At 37.2% G+C, this 12005-nt stretch overlaps 1 protein-coding gene across 1 annotated transcript in view; it reads right to left on the reverse strand.

The window, feature by feature from the left end:
- Positions 1 to 627: 627 nt before the first annotated feature.
- Positions 628 to 12005, reverse strand: part of LOC126282127 (protein mesh) — a 272702-nt gene continuing 261324 nt past the window's right edge. The window contains exon 21 of the mRNA XM_049981598.1: positions 628 to 1348. Coding sequence (XP_049837555.1) covers positions 1273 to 1348 — 76 coding nt within the window. The 3' untranslated portion in view covers positions 628 to 1272. The remainder of the gene's footprint in view (positions 1349 to 12005) is intronic.

Consider the following 12005-nt stretch of genomic DNA (forward strand, 5'->3'; position numbering starts at 1 on the left):
ACTAGGAATTACTCGCCCTGAAGTTAGACACAATACAAGACAGAAATTTTGCCTCACTATATTTTAGAAGGCTTATTGAGAATTTCAGGCAGAAAGAGAGTAGTAGGACAGATAAGACTTGGTTTATATCACATAACTATATAATCCACTGAAAATTCATTTTTCTTTCATATACTCTCTCCTCTTTTTGCTAGGCAAGAATGTGATGTTCACGAAAACTTAAGAGTCTCCTGTATTTATATGTTTGTTTCTCAGTCCACTGCCCTCTTGAGTAGGCTCTTTACTCCACTTTCGGTTGTCATGTAATACTAGTGTATTCCCTAAATTATTATATTTGTGTGGCACATTGTTAGTATGAACTGGGAATACATATTCTGTAACAAATAGCAAACAGCAACCACATAGCTGTTGTATACAGGTAATCAGTTTTGTGCTCTAAGGAATTAAAGCAGTGGTATTCTATTAATGATCAGAATATTTTGAAAATTCTTCATCTAATTCTAAATTCAAAATTGAAATTAAACAGAAACCTGGCATTCCAGCACCTATCACAATTTGTCCAATGCAGAGTTGAAAATTAATGAAACTGCAATACTATATTTAACTACAAATGAAGAACTACACATGTTAGAAAAAGTTTAATAATTTATTCACATTTTGTACAGTCTGATTATTTCTTCATTGTGAGGAATATATATAAATCTAGGGCAAAAAATTTAAAAGAAATTTATAAGGTCATTTAAAAATATTTATATGCAAACAATATGAAAGATCTTTAGTTTGTACACTACAATCAGTTTCTTTAAGAGTGTATTAAAAAATAGGATACATTATCCACCACTCAGACAATATTCTGAAGGCCCTATAATAAATTTCACAAGAGTATGAAAATGTACGTAATTATTATAAAGTTAAACCTATTTTAAAAGATTGTAACAGTTACAAATAAATATAGCTGACTATGACAGTTACATTATCTCTATGACTCACTTCACAAACATATAAAAAAGATTGCATCATTATGAAAACATACAAACATTTTAATGAGTTCTGTTCTTTCATGTCCAGATAAGCTGTGATGCTCCTCTGAAACATTATAAAAATGTTTCAAACCTGTTCACTTTATTATCACTTGCATCCTGCACATACCTACACTATGATACACATTGTACTGTGCAAGTGGCAGGACATCTGCTAGAATCTTATCCAGCAGATAATCCAAGTATCTCTTTTTTGTGGTGTTCTGCACTGAAGGAGATATCAAGTAGTTGTTTATTCAATCTCTGATTCCCTACTACTCAGTGCACGTAGTTCTGTTGCATTCTCAGGATGGCCCAGCTGTCTGGCTCTGCAAAAGGGAAAAAATATGATGTAAATATGACTGGTGCATGCCTGAACGACCTTTAGGAAAATTTTACTTATACAACTATAGCTGTAGGTCTCAATCTTTTGTTGAATTGTTTACTCATAACACTGCTACCATTGGAAATTGTATTTATGTCATTCTTAGCTGTTTTCACTATACTTGTTCCTTTAAAAAGTTTATTATTTGATTTATTCATTTGTGTACTAATTACAACCATAGACAGAATGATTTTCTCCCATAAGTCAGTCTTACCCCAATAAAACTTAAGGTATTTAATATCTCAAAATGCATAAAGTCCAGAACATGAACAGCTGACTTTGTGGATTTGTCCCTGAAAAATAAAACTTATGAATAATGTAGCTAGAGTAGGGTACCAAGTGTCTGGGCCATAAAAATGTAATGAAAGAATCCTGACCTGGTCCTTAATGACCAAACAATTCCATCACTTACCCTTACTAAAGTAGCAGCAGCCAGTTATTTCTCTCACCATCAGATAATAAGCTTATTATAACTGTTTTACATATACATTCCATAGACTTACTTCCCTTCTCACCATTTTTTCAGGTACTTCAACACATTTACAAGTTTGTCCATACCACATAGTGGCCTATGCCATTACTCACTTGCCTGACATATTTTTCTTATACATTCATACAGTTTTAATATTTGAATATATTGCAATATAAGATTTTGTATGATATAGTCTTCAAATGTCACAAATCTTTGTACAATAGTCTTTGTACAGTATGAATTCTTGCTGAAGTTGTGTGGAATGTCTGTTTAGTATTAAGTTATCTGACAATGGCCTAAGAAGCTGAAAGACACTTCGTAATGAAATATTAAGTAAATATTATTGTGGGACATTAATACTATGTATTCAAGTTATTAAAATCTCCATAGTTTATTCTGTCCATTATGAGGAAAAGGACTGAGCACAGATAACTACAAGATTAGCTTCATATCTATCCTCCGAGCTGAGACAGATTGTGTACATTTTCAAGGCTCACAGCCTGATCCAAGAATTGTTAGTTGATGACAGTCTGGTCACTTACACATCAAGTAACATAAGCGTAACCATTCAGTACAGATGACCACGAAGGATGCATACAGAGTGCAATGTCATATTGTTTTGATGATGAGAAAAGGGAAAGGGCAGAACCCAGCAGATAAATAGCATACGTCTCTTGAATATCACCAAATGAAATGAAGTGATTTTGTGGTTACGACACTGAACTCCCATTTGGAAAGAGTGGGTCTCAAATACCAACATAAACTAGCCAAATTTAGGTTTTTTGTGCTTTCCATATTTTAATTATTTCAAATGACAAGATGGCTCTTTCAAAACAGATATTAGTTTTCTTCCTCATCCTTGTCCAATGTGAGCTAGTACTCTTTCTTGAACGGTCTCGTGACTGACTTGATATTCTTTCCTCCCTTTAGCTTGAATAGCATCTCGCAACAGAATGGTCACCCTCAACAGTATTATGTGCTCTCATTCTGTGAGACACCACACAGAGGTTTGGATTTTAATACAGGATGTAAGTTAATGTCCACTCTGGCAAGGTGTCAGTGACCATGGTCACCAGTGGAGCAAGTAGGCACAGGCAGGTAACGAGTGAATTTCCCAGGACTCTGAGGATGTGTGTGCAGCAGTCAGCTTTTGATGGCCAAGTCATATACTTCAGAATCAAATACTTCAAAATCACTTAGAAAATCACAGAATTGCGGTATTATGTACAAATCTACGCATATCGTAATGATCACAACATTGAGGCACATGTACTGCCATTTTAATAACATTTTGGCTGCAAAATCTATGGAAGTTACATTGACATTTTAAATGAACAATATTACACAAACACATGTAAATCAATATCTCATAAATGCTTTGAGTGCTCTGTACAATGGTCTCCAGCTATCATTACTGAATGTCACACTTCCACATCTGTTTTGCAGACAGTATTATAGCATGTTTTAATTCTTGTTACTTAGACAAGAGTGTCAGAACACTGATTCCTACATACAGACACTTAAATTGAACACAGCGTGTTATCCGTTGAACCACCACCTTTATCTACATATTATATATACAGTATATAGAGTGTTTTCTTGATTAATTAATTGTTTACTTAGCCTCTAATAAAGATACAAGTGGCATGAAACTGGTACTTTGTAAATTATGATACCAAAATTTAATAGAGTTCAAAGAGAAGCTTCTCCTGAGTAGGCCACCTTTATTATTAACTGTTTATTTATTATGTTTCCTTTGTTGCTTGTGTTGAGCGCATGTCCACAAAATTAATGCTTAAGCAATGGAAAATCCAGGCTGGAGTATAAGCTGCAGCCACTGTGCTTCATCCTACATCAGCATGACAACTAATAAGCTGTCTACATCAGCATGACAACTAATAAGCTGTCTGTCAGCAAGAATGGCCACCAAAAAACTGTGGCCAAGAAACAGATGCACTACCCAGTTGCTCAGCATGCTGCCAAAAACAATGTTCTTCATTTTTATGACTTCTTCACAGCATGGTCCATCTGGATCCTTCCTAAGAATACCAGCTTTTCTGAACTGCGAAGGTGGGAACTCTGCCTGCAAGACATACGACATTCCCATAACGCTCCTGGCCTCAATCTTCATTAGTCATTGTCCTTCACTCATTTATACCCTTCAATGTTCCCTCTCCACAGCCTTCTATTCCAGAAGCATACCCACAATGTTTTTACTCCTTTTCCAGCACTCCTCCTCCCCCCCCCACCCCCCTCACGCACACAACCCTTCTAGGCTCCCGTCTATACCTAGCTGCCCTACCCTCTGTCCACCCTGTCCATGTATGTTCCAACAAAAAGCACTTTACCATCCCCCATGCATATTGTGCTCTCCTTCCCCCTCCTCACCCCAACCCCAACCTTACTCTATCACTCAGATTGCTTCTCCCATCATGCACAGTTGCTTGCAGTCTGGGCCCGGCAGCCAGACAGTGGTTTCGCGCGCGCGTGTGTGTGTGTGTGTGTGTGTGTGTGTGTGTGTGTGTGTGTGTGTATGTGTATGTGCATGCGTGTTTGTGTGTGATTTGAGTTGCTTGCATTTGCTTGAATATGTGTGTGTGTGTGTGTGTGTGTGTTGTCTATTTCAGAAGAAGGCCTTCTGGCCAAAAGCCTACATGTTGAGCAGTCTTTCTGTTATCAAATTTTCAAATGATAGAGCACAGCAATCAGTTGTCCTTTCAGGGTTAGTTAGACAAATCTAAATTTTGGCTAGCACCAGCCAAAATTCCATGGTATCAATGCATGTCCTAGTACATCAGTTCAGGCTTCTGTCACAGTTTGTTCAAGACTACTCTTTCTGTTATGCCTGTCTGTGACTCAACATCTCTGCTATATGGTGAGTAGCGATCTCTCCTTTCCATATACTGTCAAACTAATACTTAAATTATTTATGAGTATAGCACTAGGCCTAGAACATTATGTGCGGTATGAGAAGTACCAACAGAGAGAGGCACTCCTTTCAGCTTATGCATAGTATTTGCAAATTTTTATGTTTTAAATAGTGGTTCAAATGTTTAGTTTCTGTACTTTGGCAGGTTAAAAAGGTGTATAATGGGATGTAAATGGCTGCTGTAGGTAATTCTGTTCTCAAGTGTCATAGAGGTAATTTGTGTTTGTTGAAAGTCTTTTCGGGTGAATTTGAACTTTTAAGGCATTAGTTTTTGTGTGACAACTGGCCACATCATACTTTAACATTTGCTGGGAATTAGAATATTTCGGTACTAAACTGGACTTTCAATCTGGCAGTCAGTCTCATAGTTTTTGAGTGTCTTCTGATGTGCAGCTTCAGACTTTGTATTATTTCAGCTGAATTTGTGGATTTCTGTGGGTTGTAAGTCTACAGATATCAATACTATACCTATCAGATCAAATATACTCTTACTCACCTTTGTTTTATGTAGTAGCATTCATGATACAGGGATATTACAAGTAGGGCACCGTTTGTCATATTCTAAAATTTTTGACATGTACATTAGTCAGTCAAGCCCAAGTAAGCCTGCAGGCCAGGTCCCAGTTTCTCATGTTACTTGTGATTGTGTGTAAAAGTGAGATAGTTTCCTGGAAAGATTGATATCAGGACCAGTCATATCAATGTGACCATCACCTGTGTTCAACATCAACATGCAATAACCATTCACAGATGGCAGGTGGTGGCACCAGCAGTCGTCGATATATAAAGTGTGTTGGTGGTGGATGTTGAAAACAGTGCAGTCATTGTCACAGTGAGGGAATGGAGCAATTTATCTGATGTCAAAAACGGCATGATCTTTGGCTTACAGGCAAATGGTGGAAGCATTTCCGAAGCAGCTAAGTTTGTAAACTATTCATGTGTAGCTGTGGTTAAAGTATACCATGCATGGCAAAATGTCACTATCTAAAACCATCACCAAGGCAACTGTGGTGCACTATGGGTCATACGTAACAAAGGTGAACGAAGGCTGCACAGACGTGTACAGGTGAATGGAGATGCGACTGTTGAGCAACTGATTCCCAAATGAAGCAAGGGGCTAGTTCGCCCCTACACACAGTAAGTTTTTCCTCAGCATGGTGGCATCTACCAGCAAGGCAATACCACACTGTGCATTGGTGTGTGGTTCGAAGAACACCAGGATGAGTTTACCATACTCTCCTGGCCACAAAACTATCTGGATTTAAACCCAGTTGCGAATATGTGGGACCACCTCAATCAGGCTGTTTACGCCATGAATCCTCAACTGAGAAACTTAGTGCAAATGGCCACTGCACTGGATCTGGCATGACTCCACATCCCTACCGGCCTCTTTTGGAACCTCACTGACTCTCTTACAGTATATATCGCAGCTGCCACATTGCAAAAAATGGTTGTCCAGGCTTTTGCAAGGTGGTCACAGTAATGTGATTGGACAGTGTATGTGTGATATAACATCATTTCTGTATTAACTGAGACAATTTTGAATATTTACAATCAAATCTGAGCCATCATAATGAGCAAGACACAGGAGTGTGTGTTGTGATAAAATCACTACCAAAAGTGCATACTCTGAAGAACGGGTATAGTTTCATAACTTGTTGTTGTTGTAGTCTTCAGTCCAGAGACTAGTTTCATGCATCTCTCATGCTACTCTATCCTGTGCAAGTTTTTTCATCTCCAAGAGAAAGTTGATGATCGAAATTTTGTAAATAGATCTCGCTGCAAAGAAAACTGTCTTTGTTTTACTCACTGCCGCTCCAACTTGCATATCATATCAGTGACACTCTCACCTCTATTGAGCAATAACACGAAATGAGCTGCCCTTTTTTGCACTTTTTCTATGTCCTCTGTCAATCCCACCTGGTTAGGATCCCATACCGTGCAACAATATTCCAGCAGAGAACAGACAAGCGTAATGTAGCCTGTCCCTTTAGTGGGTTTGTCGCATCTTCTAAGTTTTCTGTCAACAAAGCACAGTCTTTGTTTTGCCTTCCCCACAATATTATCTACGTGGTATTTCCTATTTAAGTTGCTCGTAATTGTAATTCCTAGGTATTTAGTCAAATTGACGGCCTTTAGATTTGTGCAATTTATCGTATACCCAAAATTTATCGGATTTCTTTGTGTATCCATGTGGACGACCTAAAACTTTTCTTTGTTTAGTGCCAATTGCCACTTTTTGCACCATACAGAAATTCTCTCTAGATCATTTTGTAACTGGAATTGATCACCTGATGATTTTACCAGACAGTAAATTACAGCATCATCTGCAGACAATCTAAGATTATCACCCAGATAATTTAAGTACATCAGGAACAGCAGAGGGCCTATGACACTAACTTGCAGAATGCCAGATTTAATTTCTGTTCTACTCAATGATTTACCGTATATAACTACGAACTGTGACCTCTCTGAGAGGAAATCATGAATCCAGTCACACAACTGTGATGATACTACATATGCATGCAATTTGATTAATAGTCACTTGTGAGTAACGGTATCAAAAGCATTCTGGAAATCTAGGAATATGGAATCGATCTGAGATCCCTTGTCGACAGCACTCATTACTTCATGGGAATAAAGTGCTAGCTGTGTAGCACAAGAATGATATTTTCTGAATCTGTGTTGGTTATGTATCAATAAGTCATTTTCTTCAAGGTGATTCATAATGTTCGAGTACAGTATATGCTAAAAAAATCCTACTGCAAATTGAGGTCAGTGATATGGGTCTGTAATTCAATGGGTTACTCCTATTTCCTTTCTTGAATATTGGTGTAACCTGTGCTACTTTCCAGTCTTTAGGAACAGACCTTTCGTCAAGTGAGTGGTTGTATATTATTGCTAAGAAAGGTGCTATTGTGTCTGCATACTCTGAAAGGAACCTGATTGGTATAGCATTTGGACTGGAAGGCTTGCCTTTCTTAAGTGATTTGAGTTGTCTCACAACACCTAAGATATCTACTTTTATTTCACTCATGCTAACAGCTATTCTGGTTTTGAATTCTGTAATATTTACCTCATCTTCTTTCATGAAGGAATTATGAAAAACTGTATTTAGTAACTCCACTTTAGGGGCACCTTCATTGGTAACATTTCTATCGCTATTGTGCAGTGACAGTATTGACTGTCTTTGCCACTGGTGTACTTTACATACAACCACAATCTCTTTGGGTTTTATACCACATTTTGAGACAATGTTTCATTGTGGAAACTATTAAAAGCATCTCGCATTGACATCTGCACTAAGTTTCAAGCTTCGTGAAACTTAGCGGGTCTTGGGGATTTTGTGTTGCTCTGAATTTGGCATGCTTTTTTTCATTGCTTCTGCAACAGTGTTCTGATGTGTGGATCAGTCTCGTCTATTATTAATTTATGCTGTATGAATCTATCTATTGCTGTCAATACTGTGTCTTTGAATTTGAGCCATATCTGATCTACACTTACATAATTAGTTTGAAAGGAATGGAGACTCTCTCTTAGGAAGGTATCAAGCAAATTTTTATCTGTTGTTTTAAGTAGATACATTTTGCATTTATTTTTAGTGGTTTGGTTGATATGGTTTTAAGCCTCACTACAATGACCTTGTGTTCACTAATCCCTGTATCCATCATGACACTCTCTTTTAGATCAGGATTATTTGTGGCTAAGATGTCAAGTGTGTTTGTGCAACCATTTACAATTTGTGTGGGCTCATGAACTAATTGTTCAAAGTAAATCTCGGAGAAAGCATTCAGTACAATTTTGGAAGATGTTTTCTGTCTTCCACCGGCTCTGAACATGTATTTTTGCCAACAAATCAAGAGTAGATTGAAGTCTCCACAAATTATAACTGTATGAATTGGGTACTTATTTGTAATAGGATTCAAGTTTTCTTTGAACTGTTCAGCTATTACATCATCTGAGTTGGGGGGTCGGCAGAAGGATCCAATAATTATTTTGGTATGGCTGTTGAGTGTAACCTCTACCCATAGTAATTCACAGGAACTATCTATACCAAACTTTTTAAAGCTGAAGAGGATGCTCCTGACAGCTCGGGTGCATCGGATTTTTGATTGTACAGAATAAATGGAAGTTGTGATGGAAACAACTACTAGACATAAGAAAAAGTTTGTGAAGTTACAAATTAATGTAGCAGCTACAATCAATATGGTGATGTCTGATACTGTTGTTAACAAGTCAGAGAGAGTGTTATCTCAAGACGAGATTTATGTCCTTGCAAAAGGAGGAAACTATGCTATAACACCTAACAGAGTACCAGTTGAAGATATTATTGCAAATATAGAAGCAGGTATTCGAAATCTCCCCAAGGAAATTGCAAATGCAATTTGAATCAAAACCACCAGGGTCATATCCTACAGTAAACCTATGGAAAGTAATTTAACAAAGGCAAAAGGAAGGCTCTCAGAGATTTAAATGCAGATGAAAAGATAGTGGTTCTTCCTGCTCATAAAGGGAATGCTACAGTTGTTATGAATACAGAGGATTATAGAAGCAAAATTTTGAACCTTTTAACCGCAGGGCAATATAAAAACTTATGAAGGCCCTACAGCCAGCATACCAAGGAAACAAATAGTCTGATTAAGTCATCTACCACTACTATAAAAGAAGATAAAAGAGATTTGTTGAAGAGTGAAGCTATGTGTCCTAGACTGTATGGTGTTCATAAAATAGATTTTCCTTTGAGACCCATAATTAGTGCCATCAGTTCTCCCACGTACAAAATAGTGAGATATCTAGCAATTCATTTACAACCACACATTGGGAAAACTGACTCATATATAAAAGACTCGAGTTATTTTATTGAGAAACTTGAAGGACTACTTCTAACTCCTGAAGAAATTATTGTAAGTTTTGACATAGTGTTCTTATTCACTATGATTCTAATCAATGAAGTTATGATTTTCATAACAGATATTTTTCCAGGGGATTTGACTGCTCATTTTAGACATTGCCTTACATCGAGTCAGTTCTAGCAGGACGATGAATTTTATGAGCAACTTGACGGTGTAGCAATGGGTAACCCATTAGGTCCTGTGATTACTAATTTCTATATGGAGAAATTTGAACAGTCAGCTCTGGACAAAGCAAATAAGAAACCATCTTGGTGGTATTGGTTTGTAGATGACACATTTGTGGGTTGGTCCCATGGTAGAGAGCCTTTGGATAAATTCTTTGATTATCTAAATAAAATTAATCCAAAAATCCAGTTCACTGTGGAAATGGAAAATAATAATAGAATATATTTCTTGGGTGTTTTAGTTATGAGACAATCTGATGGAAGTTTGGAACATAAAGTTTTTTTGGAAAGTAACACATGCCAACAGACGTTTGCATAAAAATTCAAATCACTATCCACAACAAAAGAGAGGTGTCATTAAAAGTATTGTTGGTAGAGCCAAGCAGATGTGCACATCGCAACACCTGGATGCTGAAATAAAATATCTGAAGCAGGCCTTCAAGAAAAATGGCCACTCAAGGAAAGAGGTAAAGAGAATTTTGCAACCAAGGAACGGAAGACCAAAGGACAAGGATGAACCACAATGACGGAAAAATGCAGTTTCTTTCCCTTTTATTAAAAAAGTAATGGATCAGATCAGTAAGATTTTACAGAAACATGACATCATACCGGTCTTTAGACGAACAAAGAAGCCAAAACAAGTACTCTGATCTATGAAGAATAAACGCCCTCCTCTGTCGACATGTGGTGTATACAAAATTCCGTGTACGTGTGGTAAAGTTTATAATGGAACTACCAAGAGGAGCATAAATACATGGCTAAAAGAGCATACAAGTCTTTGCCAACTAGGAGAAATAGAGAAATCAGCTGTAGCAAATCATGCTCTTCAGTCAGGAAACCACGAAGTGAAGTTTTCTGTAACAGAAATCTTATCTACAACATCAAATTATTATCCACAACTATGCAGAGAATCCACTGAAATTTATAAGCATCAGGATAATTTTAACAGAAAAGTGGAAGCAATGAAACTTAGCAACATATGGAGAGTAGCTCTGCAGAATCGCTTCATAAGTTGATCTTTGACAAGGATTATCTCTGCTCATCACATGTTACTTCGACCATGCCCCATTTCCTACAGTATATATGTCACTCTCAGATGTCTGAACAGTCAGTCGGCAAGACTTGGTGGAAGAGCGCTTCTGAAGGTGTCCAGTGCAGTCCTTGACAAAACGTCAGGAACAGAAGAGTTTCTTGGACCACAAACTCACATTCCAAAAGGTTTATCAGCAGCTATGTCATCCAGTCATGAAAGCCTTCATTCTATGATTAAATAATTTTACCCTGCAGGATCATGTATGACACTAATATTTAGCAGTGAGTTTAGTTGCTGGGCATAAAGCAGATGATGTAAGAGTCAACCATACAACAGTAGCAAGTAACTATTTAAAATTGAGCGGTACATTTGCCCAACAAAGTGATGCATTTATTTGTCTCTTTGGTGAAAGGCAATTGTATGTAAAACTGTTCCATCACAAGGAGACTGGTGTAACATATGGTGGTCCAAAATTTTATGTCACCATCTCTCCACCCTCTTTTCCGGCCAAATACTGGTGATGAAAATTTCTTCCTCCACCAAGATTTGGACATGCTACTTTTCAGTAATGTAAAACTGCACTGATGTTCATTATTGGTCATGGCTATGGAGGTGCGTGCTAAGTGTGACAACAACTCATTGTGTGTCAGTCATACAGATTCTCACCTGTTCCAGAGTAAAAAGTTTTTACATACAGCTGAATGGTGTTCTACATGGCTGGCTCTCTTAAAACATCATATTGCACCAAAGCCATTTGTAATTCATATTGTGCAAGACTTATTCGTACTTTTTTGTACTGCCACTGCAGTCAGACATATTATTTTAAATTTATTACAGTTCAATAAAGACAATATTGTGGATTATTTGAAGTAATTACTATCTGATAACATCTTAGACAACACCACAATTATATGCTAATATGCACTGATAGATCTAAATTAATAAGTTTGGTACATGCTCCATAGATCATTTTCATGATAAAAAATATGATGTGGACCATGCAACTGAGCAAACATTGGATGCTTATTTTAAAAAATGGCCACATGCTTGCCACCTATAGGATTTTTCTGTATACATGACTAATTATTTC

Source organism: Schistocerca gregaria, chromosome 7 (genome assembly GCF_023897955.1).
Source record: "Schistocerca gregaria isolate iqSchGreg1 chromosome 7, iqSchGreg1.2, whole genome shotgun sequence".
In the NCBI taxonomy this organism is placed as follows: domain Eukaryota; kingdom Metazoa; phylum Arthropoda; class Insecta; order Orthoptera; family Acrididae; genus Schistocerca; species Schistocerca gregaria.